General features: G+C 40.3%; 1 protein-coding gene across 1 annotated transcript in view; it reads right to left on the bottom strand.

Annotated features, from left to right (window-relative positions):
• The window catches only part of LOC134736379 (cilia- and flagella-associated protein 70-like), a 25,515-nt gene extending 6,065 nt beyond the window's left edge, over positions 1–19,450 (bottom strand). The window contains exons 1-5 of the mRNA XM_063637631.1: positions 19,360–19,450; positions 16,635–16,787; positions 15,317–15,478; positions 13,803–13,892; positions 10,764–10,865 (exon numbers count right to left, since the gene is read on the bottom strand). Of these exons, the coding sequence (XP_063493701.1) occupies positions 10,764–10,865; positions 13,803–13,892; positions 15,317–15,478; positions 16,635–16,646 (366 nt within the window). The 5' untranslated portion in view covers positions 16,647–16,787; positions 19,360–19,450. The remainder of the gene's footprint in view (positions 1–10,763; positions 10,866–13,802; positions 13,893–15,316; positions 15,479–16,634; positions 16,788–19,359) is intronic.

Here is a 19,450-nt window from a genome sequence, read left to right as displayed (position 1 = left end):
GCCTGGGCAACATGGTGAGACTCTGCCTCTACAAAAAATGAAAAAATTAGGCATGGTGGCACACATCTGTTGTCCCAGCTACTTGGGGGCCTGAGGCAGTAGGATCATTTGAGCCTAGAAGGTCGAGGCAGCAAGTGAGCTGTGTTCCTGCCACTGCATTCCAGCCTGGGTACCAGAGCAAGACCCTGTCTCAAAAAAAAAAAGAAAAAAAAAAGGACTTAGATCGTTAGGGCTGGGCACAGAGGCTCATGCCTATAATCGCAGCTCTTTGTAAGTCTGAGGCATGAGGATTTCTTGAGGCCAGGAGTTCAAGACTAGCCTGGGCAACATAGTGAGTCTCTGTCTCTACACATAATAAAATAAATTATCCAGGAGTAGTGGTGCATGCCTGTAGTCCCAGCTACTCAGGAGGCTGAAACAGGAGGATCCCTTGAGCCCAGGATTGTCCTACTGCACTGCACTCCAGCCTCAGCAACAGAGCAAGACCCTGTCTCTTAAGAAAAAAACTTAGGTCTTTAAACCAGTTGGAATTGTGTGTGGTCTGTGAGGTAAGGAACTAATTTTTTTTTAAATATGGATAGTAGCCAGTTGTCCCACCATCATTTAGTGAAGAATCCATTTGTTTCTCATTTTGCAGGTGCTATATAGTGTCTTTATAAAAAAATAGCTATATTAAGGCATAACTTACATACCATAAAATTCACTAATTTTAATGTTATGTTGTGCAAGCATCAGCACAATCCAGTGTCAGAAGACTCCTATTACTCCAAAAAGTTCTTTCGTTCCTGTTTGCAGTTACTTTCCATCCTCACCTTTAGCTCCAGGCAACCATTGATCTATTTTCCTTATTTCAAATAAATAGAATCAAATAATATATAGTCTTCTGTGCTTTGCTTTTTTCACTTACCATAATATTTTTGAGATTTATCCATAGTTACATGAATCAGAATTTCATTTTAACTGCTGAGTAGTACTCCATTGGATAAATATTCCGTATTTTATTTACCCATTCACTGATGGACATGTAAAATGTTCCCAATTTTGTGCTATTATTAAATGCTGTGATAAAAATTCATACACAAATTTTTGGGTGGACATATGTCTTCATTTCTCTTGGCTAGATATAGAGAAGTGGAATTGCTGGGACATATGGTAAATATATGTAACTATTTTAGAATCTGACAAACTGTTTTCCAAAGTGGTTGTACCAATTTACAACCCTACCAGTAATGTATGAGGATTCCAGTTTATCCACATCCTTGTTAATACTTGGCATTGTCTATCCTTTTTTTTTTTTTTTGAGACAAGATCTCATTCTGTCACCCAGGCTGGAGTGCAGTGGTGCCATCACAGGGGCTCACTGCAGCCTCAACCTTCCAGGAAAAGGTGATTCTCTCATCTCAGCCTCCCAAGTACATGGGACTACAGGCACACGCCACCACCCCTGGCTAATCTTTGTATTTTTTTGTATTTTTTATTTACTGTTAGTCAGTTTTCGTGCTGCTGATAAAGACATACCAGAGACTGGGCAATTTACAAAGGAAAGAGGTTTAATTGGACTCACAATTTCAAGTGGCTGGCGAGGCCTCACAATCATGGTGGAAGGCAAAGAGGAGCAAGTCACGTCTTACGTGGATGGTAGCAGGCAAAAAGAAGCTTGTGTAGGGAAACTCCCAATTTTAAAACCATCAGATCTTGTGAGACTCATTCACTACCAGGAGAACAGTGCAGAAAAGAGCCACCCCCATAATTCAATTACCTCCCACCTGGTTCCTTCCACAACAAGTGAGAATTGTGGGAGTTACAATTCAAGATGAGATTTGGGTAGGGACACAGCCAAAATATATCAGATGGGGTTTCACCATGCTGTCCAAGCTGGTCTCAAACTCCCAGGCTCAAGCGATTTGCCTGCTTGAGCCTCCCAAAGTGCTGGGATTACAGGCATGAGCCCCCACACCTGGCCTATCTTTTTGATTTAAGCTATTCTAGTTGGTGTGTAGTGCGGATACTTTGAGACTATGAAATATTTTCTTACTCCTTGAACTCTTCAACCATGATTTTAGCATACATTGATGACTGTCCACTGAATCTATTATGATGGTTTCCAAATTGCAATTTTCCAATTCCATCATTCTTCATACATTTAGCAGCTGGCCTTTGTAAGCTTTCCTTTCTCTACCACTTATTTGTTTTAAGTCTGCATTATTTTAAGGGGTATTTTAAAATTTTTTGGACATAATTTCAGATTAAATAAAAGTTACAAAAACAGTTCTCTCTTCCTTCTCAGGAAAGAATACATGTACTGTATACATATATATGTATACAGTAGTCTCCCTTATCTGAGGTTTTGCTTTCCACACCTTCACTTACCCAAGATCAACCTCGGCCCACCAAGATCTGAAAATATTACATAGAAAATTCCAGAAATAAACAATTCGTAAGTTTTAAATTGCACACTGCTATTATGAAGAGCGTGATGAAATCTTGTGCCATCCCTCCCAGGATGTAAGTCATCCCTTTGTCCAGCATATCCCCACTGTAGACGCTACCTGCCAGTTAGTCACTTCATAGCCCTCTCCGTTATCAGATCAGCTGTCATGGTCTCACAGTGCTTGTATTCAAGCCACCCTTATTTTACTTAATAATGGACTCATAGCACAAAAGTAGTGATGCTGGCAATTTGGATATGCAAAAGAGAAGCCATAAAGTGCTTCCTTTTCATGAAAAGGTGAAAGCTCTTGACATAATCAGGAAAGAAAAAAATGTATGCTGAGGTTGCTAAGATCTGTGTAATGAACTTATCTCTTATCCATGAAATTGTGAAGAAGGAAAAAGAAATTGTGCATATTTAGTAGCACCTGTGAGCTATTAGAAAAAAATTTTCAATAATTATTTTAAAAAAGAAATTCATGCATAGTATATATAGGATTCAGTACTATTCTTTGTTACAGGTATCCACTGGGGGGTCTTGGAACACATCCCTGGGGGACAAGGAGGGATTACTGTATGTGTGTGTATATAAAAGTTAGAAAAATATAGAAAAGTTAAAAATATATAGAAAAGTTAAAGTATATATGTGTGTGTATATCTACATAAACACACACCTAACTCTTCCTGAACATTTGAAAGTATAGATATGATTCAATTTTAATACTTCAGAGTGTGTTTTCTAAAATCAAAGATATTCTCCTATATAACCACAGTAGAATTATCACAATCAGGAAGTTAGTATAGATAGAATACTATCATCTAATCTATAGACCTTATCAAGATTTTTCCAATTGTTCCAATAACATCATTCATTCATTTCTTCATTCACTCATTCATTTATTTGAGACAGGATCTTGCTGTATCACCCAGACTGGAGTGTAGTGGTGTGAACACAGCTCACTGCTGCCTCAACCTCCTGGGCTCAAGCAATCCTCCCACCTCAGCCTCCCAAGTAGCTGGGACTACACGGTACCATCATGCCCAGCTAATTTTTTTAATGTTTGGTAGAGATAAGGTCTCACTATGTCGCCCAGGCTGTTCTTAAATTCCAGGGCTCAATTGGCCTCCCAAAGTGCCGGGATTCCAGGCATGAGCCACCACGCCCAGCCCAATAATGTCCTTTATAAGAAAATAAAATCCAAGATCGTGCATTGTATTCATTATTTATGTCTCCAGTTTCTTTTAATCTGGAATAGTTCTTGAGTCTTTGTGTTTCGTGGCACTGGCATTTTTTAAAAATAGAGCGCTATTTTGTAAACTATTCCCCAATTCATGTTTGTCTGCTGTTCCCTCATAATTATATCAGGTTATGAACTTAACAGGAATACCATAAAATGCTCTGTTCTCAGTGCACCATATCAGGAAGCACAAGCTGCTTATCTCAATACTCGTGATGTTAACTTTGATCATTTATTACATTGCCAGCTGCCAGGTTTTTCTACGCTAATGTTACTATTTTCCCCTTTGTAATTAATAAGTATCTTGTGGGGAGATACTTTGAGACTATGAAATATTTTCTTACTCCTTGAACTCTTCAACCATAATTTTAGCATACATTGATGACTGTCCACTGAATCTATTATGATGGTTTCCAAATTGCAATTTTCCAATTCCATCATTCTTCATACATTTAGCAGCTGGCCTTTGACTGTAAGCTTTCCTTTCTCTACCACTTATTTGTTTAATTATATCACTGTGGGCTCATAGATTCTTATTTGTAATCCTTTTCTACAATTATTTATTTGGATGCTCAAATTATCCTTGTTTTAGCCAGCAGGAGTCCCCACTTTAAGCTAGTTCCTGTTTCTTTTATTTTTTCCCTATGCTATTTTGTTATGTGCCAATCTTTCTTTGAACATTTTTTACTTTCTGACTCAACAAGATCTCAGACTCATCTTTTACTTTCCGTGCACTAGTTCTGGAATTTTTGGCCATCTTCCAAGAAGATGGTCCCCGCTACAAACCCTTTCCTTCTAAACTGGACAAATGCCCTAGCTTCTTAAATGGATTTAGAAACCAAGACCTGAGCATTAGATGTGCTTATGCCCCCTGCCACCACTATTTATTTTTGAGACGTAGGTATTTAGACACATATGAATATATTTCTATAAATACACATGTATTTCTGTATACTTATTTATACCTGTATCTATTTAATCTATCAAACAATGAGCTCTTATCAGTATCTCCCATTCTAATCCACCACTACAAGGTCATTCTATCCTTCTTGGTTCCACATTTGTAACTTCCTTTGAAGCACAGTGAAAAACGTGACTCCCATTATCCACAACATAATTATTTGTTAAATCATAGAATACCTAGTAATTTCAGAACTGCTAACTCATGCCTTTGCAAAAATGAAGACTAAAACTGTACTCTAAAATGTGTATAAAGGTTTTTTCTCTTTAGCCTGATATATAGTATGTATTAGTCTACATTGCAAAGAATGTTTTCAAAAGTACCATGAGTTAATTATTTTTCTGCATTGTCAGTGTAATTACGTTATTCATTTGAAATACAATTTTATTTGGTTTTGTTTGTACGTAATTATGTGGTCTCCCTATTTCTTGCTGATTTTCTTCTTTTAAAAACATACGAAACATTAGTATTGTCCCAAAAGTCAGAACTCTACAAAAAGGGACATCACAGTGTTATCCCTCTCATTTCCTCCCTCCTCTACCCATGCCCACTCATGTCCTGTAGAATCTACTCTCATTAATCTTGGTTTGTCCTTCCTGTGCTTCTTTTTGCACTAAAGAAGAGATTTGGCCAGGCACGGTGGCTCACGCCTGTAATCCCAGCACTTTGGGAGGCCGAGGCAGGCGGATCACGAGGTCAGGAGATCGAGACCATCCTGGCTAACACGGTGAAACCCTGTCTCTACTGAAAATACAAAAATTAGCCGGGCATGGTGGCTGGTGCCTGTAGTCCCAGCTACTCGGGAGGCTGAGGCAGGAGAATGGCGTGAACCCGGGAGGCGGAGCTTGCAGTGAGCCCAGATCGTACCACTGCACTCCAGCCTGGGTGACAGCAAGACTCCGTCTCAAAAAAAAAAGAAGAAGAAGAAGAGATTTGCGTATATTTTCTTCTTTTTCCTTCTTTCTTATACAAAAGGTGGTATAATCTTGCACTTCACTTTTTTTTACTTAATAATATAAACTGAAAATCATTCCACATCAGTTCATAGAGATCTTCCTCATTATTTTTATTCAGCTGCATAGTATTCCATTATGTGAATATACCATAGTTTATTTAAACATTATTCCATGTTTAATAAATGAACTCCATTTAGGTTGTTTCCATTATTTTGCATTGCAATAATGCTGTAATTAATAACTTGTGCACACTGATTTTCAAATTGTTAGAGGAAGCGCATCATGGTAAATGGTAAATTTCTAGAAAACTCCAATTACTTTTAAATACTATCTACTCGGCCGGGCGCGGTGGCTCACGCTTGTAATCCCAGCACTTTGGGAGGCCGAGGCGGGCGGATCACGAGGTCAGGAGATCGAGGCCACGGTAAAACCCCGTCTCTACTAAAAAAGACAAAAAATTAGCCGGGCGTGGTGGCGGGCGCCTGTAGTCCCAGCTACTCGGAGAGGCTGAGGCAGGAGAATGGCGTGAACCCAGTAGGCAGAGCTTGCAGTGAGCCGAGATTGCGCCACTGCACTCCAGCCTGGGCGACAGAGCGAGACTCCGTCTCAAAAAAAAAAAAAAAGAAAAAAGAAAAAAATAAACAAGAAAAAAAAAATAAATACTATCTACTCAAAACCTAAGTTTCCATATCTATGTCAGTTTCTTTTTTTTTTTTTTTTTGAGACGGAGTCTTGCTCTGTCACGCAGGTGGACTGCAGTGGCACTATCTTGGCTCACTGCAAGCTCCGCCTCCCGGGTTCACGCCATTCTCCTGCCTCAGCTTCCCGAGTAGCTGGGACTACAGGCGCCCGATACCGTGCCAGGCTAATTTTTTTTTGTATTTTTAGTAGAGACAGGGTTTCACCACGTTAGCCAGGATGGTCTTGATTTCCTGACCTCGTGATCCGCCCGCCTCTGCCTCCCAAAGTGCTGGGATTACAGGCGTGAGCCACCACGCCCAGCCTATGTTAGTCTATTTCTGTCTGCCAATTGTTTCACTTACCTACTCTTACGCTAATAGCACTCAGTGTTAATTGTTGCAGCTTCATAATAAGGTTTGATATTTAATAGGAAAGCCCTTCCTCTTTACTCTTTCTTCCATACTGTCATAGCTATTTTTTTTTTGGCCTTTATTCAACCAAGTGAATTTTAGGATTTATCTCATCAAGTTCCTTGAAAATCTTGTTATTATTTTTATTGGAATTGCCTTACACTTAGATATTAACTTAGGGGAAACTTTCATCTTTATGTCATCAAAACTTCCTGCCCATGGACATGGTATATCTTTCTGACTATTAGATTTTCTTTTACAATAAAGTTTTATGATTTTCTCCACACAGGTCTTGAATGGGATTTTAAAAATTAGACTTTCAAATTGATTGTTCCTGATTTTGATGACATTGATTTTTATATTGATCTTTTATCCAGCAACTTTGTCCATCTACTTCTTTGTGTTAATCTTCGTTGACTACATTTATATTATTCAAAAGTCAAAAGGACATAATAAAGCATACAATGAGTTTTGCTTCCACCCGTCTCCCTATACACCCTGTTCCCCAATGACTGCCCTGACTAGTAACCATCATTGTTAGTTTTTTATCTGCCATTTCAGTAGTGAACTCTTTTATTACATATTTCAGTTTGCTTGTAGATTTTCTTGGGTTCCTACCTAATCCTTTTACCTTCAATTTCTTTTATGTGTGTATGTGTATGTGTTATTGCCTTAATGAAACCTCCAGTATAGTTTCAAGTAGAAGTGACGATAACATTTTCCTTATGTTGTTCCTGACTTCGAAAGGAATGCTTCTAACTTTTCACCATTTCATATAGTAGTTTAGATTTTGGGACATGTAGTTTCGGATTTTAAAAAAGCTAGTTTGCTTTTTTAAAAAGTCATGAATGGGTATTAATTTTAGCCAATGATTTAGTTTTTTAAATAATTAATAGAGGCCAGGCGCGGTGGCTCACGCTTGTAATCCCAGCACTTTGGGAGGCTGAGGCGGGCAGATCACGAGGTCAGGAGATCGAGACCACGGTGAAACCCCGTCTCTACTAAAAATACAAAAAATTAGCCAGGCTTGGTGGCGGGCGCCTGTAGTCCCAGCTACTCGGAGAGGCTGAGGCAGGAGAATGGCGTGAACCCGGGAGGCGGAGCTTGCAGTGAGCCGAGATTGCGCCACTGCACTCCAGCCTGGGCGACAGAGCGAGACTCCATCTCAAAAAAAAATAATAATAATAATAATTAATAGAATAAGAATAGCCTATGATTTTAATTTAGTCTCCATTTTGCTGCTAATATTATTTGTGTCTTTCCATTTTAAACAAAATTCTTAGTCATGCAAGAGGTTTGTCTGTTCACTAGTCTCTGCAAAAAACAGCTCATAATTTTGTTAATCCTATTAGTCCTTGTTGAAATTTTCATTTATTTCTACTCCTTATCATTTTCTCAATTATCATTTCTTTGGGTTTCCTTGCTTTCCCTTTACTACTTTATTTATTTAAATAATTAATTCATTGATTTTCAATCTTTGTTTCTAACATATGTATTTAAGGCTATAAATTACCCTCTATTTATTGCTTTAATTTTATCCCATAATTCTAATATATATTGGCTTTGTTTTTATTCAGCCTCATTTCAGTTATGTACTGAAGTATAACAAACCAACCCAAAACTTAATGGCTTAAAACACAATATGTTATTGCTCAAAATTCTACAGGTAATTTGGGCTGTTTTGCTGGTTTTCCCTGAGATCCCTCATGCAGCTGAGGTCATATGACAATTTAGCTAGGACTGAAGGATCCAAGAAAACCTTACTCAAATAGCAGTTAATGTTGGCTGTTGGCTGGAGTGGTTCAGTTCTCTTCCATGTGGACTGTTATAGCCTTCTATAGGCTAAACTGGGCTTCTTCACAGCACAGTCGTCCCAGAGTTTCAAGAGTGGTAGCTGAAGGCTTCTAAAAGCCTAACCTCTGAGAATTCACACAATGTCACTTCCACCATATTCTACTGGTCAGGGAAAGTCACAAGTTTAGCTTAGATTCAAGGGGGTGGAGAAATGAGAAAGAGACTCCGTTTCTTGACGGGAGTGAGTGGCAACATAACATTGCAAAGGATGTGGACTTGACAGCATAATTAAATGGGGACCATTATTATAAAAATCTACTATAAGGCCTAATTTTCTACTGCTGTGTATAACACCCATTTATCATATCACATTTTCCATAGATCAGAAGCCTGACATTATTCAACTAGTTCTTTGCTTAGGGTCTCACAAGGCCAAAATCAAGGTGTCATCTATGCTGAGTTCTTATTTGCAGGCTCTGGAGAAGAATGTACTCCGAAGCTTATTCAGGTTGTTGGGAGAATTCAGTTCTTTGTGCTTGTAGTTTCCTATAAGGTCCCTATTTCCTTGGTGGCTCTCAGCAGGGGCTGCTGTTAGCTTCTAGATGCCACCCACATTCCTTGACATGTGGTCCTTCTCCATATTCAAGCCAGGGATGCTATACTGAATGATTCTTATGTTTCAAATCTGACTTCCTTTCTGCCCCCACCACCAGAGAAAACTCTCTGCTTTTAGAAGACTTGCCTGACTGGGTCAGGTCCACCCAGATAATCTCTGTATTTTAATGTCAACTGATTTGGTATTTTATTTACATCTGCAAAATCATTTTACAGCAGTACTTACATTAGTGTTTAATAGATTAATCTTAGCGGAGGGGTGCATCTTTAGAATTCTACCTAGCACAGAAGACTTCATATTTGAAGTGTCACAAGGTTTCTTCATTGACTTATTAATTAATTACAAGCATGTCTTCAGTTTCCAAAGGTATATGAGTCTTTTGGGCTTTATTTTAGTTGTTGATTTATAATTTTACTACCGTGTGATCTGTATGTATTTGTTGAACCCCTCTTTCTGGTTTCGCATGTGGTCAACCTTTATAAATAACTCATTTGTACTTGAAAAGAATGTGTCCTCTCATTGTTAAGAGTTCTACATTGGTGTTTGAACTCAAACCTGTTGAATGGGTTATACATCTGTATATATATCCTATTTTTTTTCCTATTTGACTTATCAATTTCTAAGAGAAGTATATTATGGTCTTCCATACTGTCCCTTTTAGTTTAAAGATGAGGAAATTGAGGCCCAATAAAGTTAGGTGACTTGCCTCAGATCCTAGAACTAGTTAGGGGAGAGCTGGGGTAAGAACTCTTTTTATTTTTTTTCTTTTTCTTTTTTTTGAGACGAGGTCTCACTCTGTCACCCAGGTTGGAGTGCAGTGGCACAATCTCAGCACCCTGCAACTTCTGCCTCCCAGGCTCAAACGATCCTCCCACCCCAACCCTTGAAAGTAGCTAGGACCACAGGCGCTCCCCACCATCCCTGGCTAATTTTTTGTGGAGGCAGGGTTTTGCCATGTTCCCCAGGCTGGTCTTGAACTCCTGAGCTCAAGCGATCCACCCACCTCAGCCTCCCAAATTGCTGGGGTTACAAGCGTGAGCCACTACACCAGGCCAGACCTCAGGTATTTTTAAAATATTGTTATTTGGGATATTTACACTAAAGAGAAAATCTAGTAATTTTTGTTTTGTTCATTTCTCTTATAATAATGCTCCCTGCCAATTTGGTGTCATAGTGTCCAGTGGAAAACTGAGGGCTCTCGTTATTCCCAATGTGATCTTAGACTGATACGCAAGTTATTGAAGTCTAACTATGGGAGAGTTATTTTTAATAGGTAAAGCACCTATCATGAACTCCCACATTACCCTCCACCCAATATCCCGTCTAAATCAAGGACAAGCACCCTCAGCCAGCATTTCAATGGGAAGAAATGATTCAGAAACACTAGTAGAACATCTCCTTCATCAATCTGTGACCTAGTTTATGTTGTGATACAATATTGCTCCTATTTTTAGAACTTCCTTTCCAGAGAAACACACCTAAATATATTATTTTTAAGCATGTTCCAAGTAGAGCCTACCTAGACTTGGCCCTTCCTTTGTCATCAGCATAATGATTACACCTAGAGCTTATCAGATTTCAGCTACCATGCATTAATGGCCATCTGCTGCCCCTTGCTTACTTGACCCCTCACCTCTTGCCCTAAAAGGGCATTGTGGAAGGATAATAAACACTCACTTTCAGGCAGACCAGAGCCAGATACGCCCATACTTCAGCATTGTAGTTGTTCAATGCATTGGCTTCAGAGAGAGCATCCTCAGCCTCTGTGAGCTCCTCCAGCTTGACAGAAAAATGAGACATGTGAGTTAGCTTAGCTGAAACCACTATGTCCCAATAATACTGGTGTATGTGACCTATACCAATGGTTTTCAACTTTTTAATATTTTTAGCATCAGAACTCTTTTCTTCAAAGGAAATCTTATGTGGTGGTTCAATATATGAACCAATTAAAAGTAGAAGAGCTCTGATTAAAAAGCCAGGTCGGGGATTCTGGAGCCCTGCCTAGTAAGCTCTTAACTTATACCCCTTTGTTCCTTCCCTCTACAGCGGTCCCATCAGGACATCTATAAACCATGGAGCTTCACGTGCAAGGTTGGAAATCCACAGGGACTCACTCTCATGCGTGCATCATTCAGTGATTTCTCCACACACAGTGGGCTGTCAGATACATTTATAGTTTTTTTTCTTTACATTGTGCATCCTTTTCTTGAGGTAAAAATCTGATTTGCCTGTTGAAATACTATTGTCCAGAAAGCTTTCCTTCCCCTAGTATCAGTTATTAACAGCCCAATCCCGAGCAATCAATGCAGTATTCAGAGACTCTGGGGTGCACTCTGAGCTCTGGGCACATGGAAATTGTTGCTGCTTCCTAAAACTGTGAGTTTGCTTTGTTGCTTTGTAAAACATTCCAAAAGGCTCTCCCTTCCCCAGTAAAGTAGCTCTTCTCTTTTCTTTTTTCTTTTCTTTTCTCTCCTCTCTTTCCTTTCCTCTCCTCTCTCCTCTCCCCTCCCCTCCTCACCCCCCGTTTTCTTTCTTTTTTCTTTTCTTTTCTTCTTTTCTTTTCCTCTTCTCTTCTCTTCGACAGAGTCTCGCTGTGCTGCCCAGCCTGGAGTGCAATGGCATGATTTCGGCTCACTGCAACCTCTGCCTCCCAGGTTTAATCGATTCTCCTGCCTCAGCCTCCCGAGTAGCTAGAATTACAGGTACCCGCCACCACACCTGGCTAATTTTTGTATTTTTAGTACAGATGGGGTTTCACCATGTTGGCCAGACTGGTCTCAAACTCCTGGCCTCAAGTGATCTGCCCATCTTGGCCTCCCAAAGTGCTGGGATTACAGGCATGAGCCACCCGTGCCCAGCCTACTTTTTCTGCTTTAAAGTAACTAAATAATGGGTTTCTAGGCTGAAGACAAGAGATGGCCTTTCACCCACACCCATACTTTGGCCCACACTTTGAAGTCTCTGAGACATTGATTCATTATTTAATCAACCTACATTTGCCAAGGATTTGCTCTGTGTCAGGCAGTATGCTAGATGCTGGGAGTAAAAAAATAAAATCCTATAGTCCCAGGTACTCAGGAGGCTGAGGCAGGAGGATCAACCGAGCCCTGGAGGCAGGGATTGCAATGAGCTGAGATTAAGCCACTGTACACCAGCCTGGGTGACAGAGCAAGACCCTGTCTCAAGTAAATAAATAAAATACAATATCTGCCCTCAAAGAGCTCACTGACAGATGTGTGAAAAACAAAACACAGGCCGGGTGCAGTGGCTCGCGCCTGTAATCCCAGCACTTTGGGAGGCCGAGGTGGGAGGATCACCTGAGGACAGGAGTTCAAGACCAGCCTGGCCAACATGGCGAAATCCCGCATCTACTAAAAACACAAAAATTAGCTGGGTGTGGTGGCACACGCCTGTAATCCCAGCTATTCAGGAGGCTGAGGCAGGAGAATCACTTGAACCCAGGAGGCAGAGGTTGCAGTGAGCCAAGATGGCACCACTGCACTCCAGCCTGGGTGACAGAGCTATAAGAAGATACCAATACTATACTGTTAAGTAGATAAAAGGTTACAAAGCAGTAAATATTTACATTTTATACATTAAAATTGCTTTCATATATATTAAAAAAAGACGGGAGGAAAATGCATTCAAATGTTAACAGTGGTTATCACCAACTTGTGGAATTATGGATACTTTAATGTTTTCTTCATATTTTGTATCTATTTGTCTATTTATTTTTAGAGATGAGGTTTTGCTCTGTCACCCAGGCTGGAGTGCAGTGGCACAATCATGGCTCACTGCAGCCTCTAACTTCTGTGTTCCCACAAGCAATCCTTCCACCTTAGCCTTCCAAGTATCTGGGACTACAGGCACATGCCACCATGCCTGGTTAATTTTTAATGTTTTTGTAGAGATGGGGATCTTGCTCTGTTTCATGGCATGGCTCTGTTGCATGTTAGCCTGGCATGGTGGTGGGCACCTGTAATCCCAGCTACTCAGGAGGCTGAGGCAGGAGGATCACTTGAACCCAGGAGGCAGAGGTTGCAGTGAGCTGAGGTGACACCACTGCACCACTGCACTCTAGCCTGGGAGACAGAGCGAGACTCCATCTCAAAAATAAATAAATAAATAAATAAATAAATAAATAAATAAATAAATAAATGAGTAAGGTATTCAAAGAAAAGGAGAGACATGGAACCAATAATACACCTGAAGAAATTAGGCAGGAACAAGAGGATGTTTGCCTCTTTGAAGACTGGAGGAAATGAGGGAAGGTTAAGTAAAGAGTTTTTAGGAGAAGCAGAGCAAAAGCTTCTGCCAGAAGTTACAGCCACTCCTCCTGCATATCAAAGGGTCACAGTGCTTAGTAAGTGTCAATCAATTTCTTTAATTGACTTGAATAGATTCTTCATCTCCCATATCACCTTTTTCTTACAGATAATATCACAAAAGAGTGTCTATACCAAATAACATGAAATTTTTTTATTATGTAGCTTCTTGGTTCAGGTTTTTCTGGGATTTTTTAAAAAGATCTTTTATTTTTCTAGCTAGTTAAGTGACCTTCAGTTCACGGAACACCTTTGAAGAACAACTTTTCATTACAGCAGACAGCCCTGATTGCTATTCCAATGTCATCACAAACCTCCAGGATGCTTGGAAGGCCAAGGAATCAAGGTCAGCTGTATCCACAGCCCTAGTCTCAAGCCTTCATCCTCTTACCCGATAGCAGGCGATTCCCAGTCCTAGCCAGGTAAGGCATGAAGGTGATCTCTTACAGGCTTCCATATAGGTTTTCTTTGCCTTTTCATACTGTAGAAAGAAAGCACCACTAAGCTACTGTTCTAGAAGCTTCAAACCCCATATTGCTGGGATGATCATGGGATCTCTGATAGTTGCCCTCCAGAACAATCTAAGTTAAGTAAGTCCTTTAATTGTACTTTTACGTCTACCTTAAGGGAGTTATTGCAAGAAGATTGGTGAGAGGAGATGGATAGATCACATGAAAGGGCAGATTTTCACTTGGAAGTAGTTCCAAAGACATTTATAGTCTCTGTAAGAGTTGAGGCAAGGAGTTACACTGAAAGTGGGGGCAACCATCATGCTTATCTGAATTCCACCTCCACTTCATGGATTACTCCCTTTTACTTAAATGCAACATCATGTGGTGGCATGACAAACATACAATCTCTGGACTAAACGGTATACTTGATACAGCCTCATCATTCTGGAAATCTATTCCCTTTGTTGTAAAAGATCTTAGAATTTTAGAAAAATTCAAAAGACAAACTTTCAAAGGACATAGCCCTGAAGGGACAATTTCTTGTCCTGTATCTCCAACATGAGATACATCTATAGCTAAGCCTCAGCAAACAGCCTAAGACCTGCTTGTCCAGGGTCTGCCTAAGTCAGCAGTGCTCTGAAGATGCAGCTTTCAATGACATCAGAAAGAAAACTTTTCCTTATATACTTCACTACAGTGGGATAGAGATTTCTCTCAAGCCTATGTGAGCTTTCCATTTAACGTCATACAGCATTGTAATTTCTTGTTGCTGTTGCTGTTTTATATTAAATAAAAAGACAGCTGGGTGTTCTGATGGGAAAAATAGAATAAAGTCAAAACAAAAGCAGGGGAGTCAAAAGGCCTTTGGCAGAATGTTGATAATTGTTATAGTGAGATGATGGGTACATGGTGTTTCATTCTACTATTCTGTTTGCTTTGTATGTATTGAAATTTTCAATAAAAGAAAGTTTTTTTTTTTCCAAAGAACTTGGAATATTTCCCAAAATATGGGGAGGGACTGCTTCCATGGTCAGGTCAGAGTGCCCTATGGAATGGGGTTAGCTTCAGCTAAATTAAATATAACCCTTTGTGTTTAGGAGAAAGTTTGGAGAGAAGTCCTTTTGAAGCTCATGATACCTTCTGTTAGGTAAGTCAAGCTAAGGATGTTTCTACTACTGCAAATACAATTTTAGCTAACATAACATTTACTGAATTCTTAAGAACTGTTTAGTAGAATAATGGTTAAAATCACAGACTCTGGTTTCAGCCTGCCTGAGTTTGAATGCTGCTTCCACTAATTACTGGTTGTCTGATGTTGGGCAAGTCACTTTACCTTTGGATGTAAAAGTGTCATTATTATATTACTAGTTTTAGTCCACACAGATAGATGTTAATGCTTGAATTACAATCAGGTCCAAGACCATGGGGTTATTCCCCATCCTCTACCCCTCACCTCTTTCTCTTCCAGATAGATGAGCCCCAGTCGCAGGAAGATGAAGTGCATCTCAGAAGCATCCACTACAAAGCTAATGGTTCGTTCATAGCATGCCTTGGCCTCAGAATGATTTCCACTCAGAAAATACAGATGGCCCTTCAGGCCCCAGACATTGGGGTTCTGGGAAAGTGAAAAGCAAGTAGTACATGGGATAAGGTAGTGTTTAAAAGTATCTTGATGATCTTTGTTTAACATTTAAATTTAGATAGATGAAGTCCATTTCCTTTCTCTTTTCTTTTCTTTTTCAGATCAACTGTTTTCTTTTTCTAAGAGCACTCAGAAACATAACCATTTAATTGTACAAGGAGACATTTTTCTAGGTCTGCCCTCAGATTTCTTTCTTGCATTCTTTAAAGCCATTTTGGGTGTGGAGTAAATATTAAGAAAAACATTCAAGCAGAACCCCAATACTGTTCACATGAGAAAATATAAGAAATCTAGAAAAATTGAAATAAACACTATCAGCTAAAGATCTCCTTTTCTCTGCCCTTTGCAAAACTCATGATTACTTTATTTATTTATTTATTTATTGAGATGGAGTCTTGCACTGTTGCCCAGGCTGGAGTGCAATGGCTCAATCTCTGCTCACTGAAACCTCCGCCTCCCGGGTTCAAGCGATTCTCCTGCCTCACCCTCCTGAGTAGCTGGGATTACAGGCATCCGCCACCACGCCCGTCTAATTTTTTGTATTTTTAGTAGAGATGGGGTTTCACTATGTTGGCCAGGCTGGTCTTGAACTCCTGACCTCATGATCTGCCTGCCTCAGCCTCCCAGAGTGCTGGGATTACAGTTGTGAGCCACCGCGCCCAGCCAACTCATGATTACTTAAGAAAAGCAAATGGAGGCCGGGCGCGGTGGCTCACGCTTGTAATCCCAGCACTTTGGGAGGCCGAGGCGGGCGGATCACGAGGTCAGGAGATCGAGACCACGGTGAAACCCCGTCTCTACTAGAAATACAAAAAATTAGCCAGGCGTGGTGGCGGGCGCCTGTAGTCCCAGCTACTCGGAGAGGCTGAGGCAGGAGAATGGCGTGAACCCGGGAGGCGGAGCTTGCAGTGAGCCGAGATTGCGCCACTGCACTCCAGCCTGGGTGACAGAGCGAGACTCCGTCTCAAAAAAAAAAAAGAAAAGCAAATGGAAGGGTATAGAGAGATGAGTTTACTGACAACTGATGACCACCACCTCTGTTCACCAGAAATCTATGTGTGATATGGCATCACCACCTTTAAATAAAGCCCCTTCTCCAGACTCAAGAGGCTTTAGCAAAAGTCATTACCAGGTAGTCCATCTGGGCTGCTTGTTGAAGGTATTCTTCTGCCTTGGCAAAGTCCTTCTTAAGAATGTGTGTTTGGGCCAGCACCAAGTAATATTCACAGCTGGGGCCTCCTTGAGGGCATAACAGCTCATGTGCAAGCACTCTCTGCACATACTGCAAGGATAATCAGATTATAAGGAACATATAAATGGCTGCATTGTGTCTTTTTCAGTTGAAAGATTCTGTCTCTGATAATAAATAGTAAGAAATATATTACAGAATGAAATAATTATCCTCAACTTCAAAAGGTAAAGGGTGAATTACAAACACTCTGCACTTCATAGTTCCATTACCAGCTATTCACCTAGTCACCAAATGAAGACATTACCAAGTGAATAACTTGCAATATTGTACAATTCTGGTCTTGCTGGTCATCATACTAGGTGAGTGTTAGACTGTATGTATTATGCAGCAGACAAAGGCACATCATCAATCACCCCATTTACAAAGGAGGTAACATTTTCAGGCAGCTGACATTGTAAGGAAACTTAAGTGAGGTAAAACTGCCTTTCTAACAATCTAGACTTGAAATCTTAGAAACATAAATGTCTGTTTTGGATCAACCTCCAAACATTGGTTATGTTTACCATTTTCGTACTTTGGGTCAATTTTTGTATTTTGTATTTTTTTTTTTTTAAGAGACAGGGTCTTGCTCTGTCACCCAGGGCTGCTTACTGCAGCCTCCTGGCCTCAAGCAATCCTCCTGCCTTGGCTTCCCAAAAGTGCTGGAATTATAGGGGTGAGCCGCCATGCCTGGCCAAATCTTTGCTTTTTACACTTTATAAGACTTACAAATTTAACAAAGATATACTTCTTAAGTCAAGGGTAAATCCTTCTTTTCATCTCCCACTGTTCCCATCTCAGCCTATAATGTAGAAAATTCTACATTATACTTACACCTTTTTAGGAGAATACTAGAGGGAACAGCTGCAGCTATTTTTTCTACCTGTCTTCTGGGTCTCTGACCTTGGGGGGCTAATGACTTATTTAGCTGTGGAAGAAGAGAGTCTGTTTCTATTTTGAGGAGGGTTAATGTGTTAAAGGCTCCTGCTTAATGTGGCTCAATCCCACCCAGTTAATAATTCTTGCCCTTTCTTGAGCTTGCCTGCCCTCGGGTAGGGCATGCACTTGGCAGGATCAAAACCAAACACTCTTGGCTCCTGAATCTTGCTCTCCCCTACTGCTTGCTCATGAATATGCTTCTTGCTTCCCATGTCATAGGCAGACCTCCTAGGATGCTCTTCTCTGAGAGGAGGCTTCAATTCTTCAGCTGCTCTACCTGTGACTGCATGGGTAAATCAAATGTGGGGCTAGTTACGTTGTCCAGCTCAGTTTTACCAATAAAAATAAGCTAATATTTTTATTCCCCCACATAGTACTGTGTATGTTTCTAATTGTATCTAACCTAGAAGGGAAGAAGGGAATGATTTGGCTCCTGTGAACCCCCAACACTCACAAAATGAATTCCCATAATAAAGTGATATCAGGCAACATATGCCTTAGAGTCTGATTTAGCTCTGTTGGTATTCTACAGGGAGCAGAACTTGCAGTGAAGTCTTCTGCTGCCATGTGCAAAGAGTAGTTCATGTTTGGATGTTCTTCCCGTTGGGCTTAAAGTATGCTCTCAAAAGCATATTTGATTTCTGTTTCACAAATATGTAAGCTTGAAAGATATCATTATGGACAGAATAAAGAGTTTGCTAAAATCTTTCCATCTACTCGCCCTTTTCCAAATACTCTGACCTGCACAGCCTTGACTTTCATCAAGAAACGTATGGTCTCCATGAAGATGGTGGTAGTTTGAGAAACACCATAATGAAGGCCGGGATGCAGAAGAGCTGATGAATCTTGACATTTTGATGCTTCTGAAAATATTACATTAAAAGGATTGAATATTGGATATAATAGAAAAAGTGTCAGAAATTCAGACACACTCGGGCGGGTGCAGTGGCTCACGCCTGTAATCCCAGCACTTTGGGAGGCCGAGGCAGGCGGATCACGAGGTCAGGAGTTCGAGACCATCCTGGCCAACATAGTGAAAACCCGTCTGTACTAAAAATACAAAAATTATCTGGGCATGGTGGCACGTGCCTGTAGTCCCAGCTACTTGGGAGGCTGAGGCAGCAGAATCGCTTGAACCAAGGAGTCGGAGGTTGCAGTGAGCCAAGATTGCGCCACTGCACTCCAGCCTGGCAACAGAGCAAGACTCCGTCTCAAAAAAAAAAGAAAGAAAGAAATTCAGACACACTCACTTAGCAGGGAGTCTTCTTATCTAATACATGAGAGGGATCATAATCTAGAAAGCAATTGACTACTCTCTAGCAATGGTCCCCAAAAAGGAGAACTCAGACATTCTCAAGGTAAATCTACTTGTGGTTCCAAATGCAAGTACAACCAAATAAAAAGGTTTAAAAAAGTATTCAGATCTTCTTGAATGTGAAACACAGTTTGTAGATGTTTATTAAAAATGAAGAACTGTTAGGAAATCATAGGTCTGTAGTTGGCTACTTCTGTGAGCCAAATATAAAATCCTTGCTTACTGAGAGAGTTACACCATTGAGTTTGGATTTCAGAGCCTGGTTATCAACTTCAAACAAGTCAGGATTGCCATTTCATCATCGTAAGAGTCTTCATCCTTGTCTAGCTTATGCCCCTCTTCCAAGTGGAAATCTTTATTTCTAGTTACCTTTCTTTGTTGGTATCTCCTTGATAAATGTGTTAGATGGTTTTTGGCTTATACTTGGATCCCAAGTTTGTGTAGTCAAAATGGGTTCTTG

Source organism: Symphalangus syndactylus, chromosome 4, assembly GCF_028878055.3.
Source record: "Symphalangus syndactylus isolate Jambi chromosome 4, NHGRI_mSymSyn1-v2.1_pri, whole genome shotgun sequence".
Classification (NCBI taxonomy): Eukaryota; Metazoa; Chordata; class Mammalia; order Primates; family Hylobatidae; genus Symphalangus; species Symphalangus syndactylus.
This window is presented reverse-complemented; position numbering and strand designations above follow the sequence as displayed.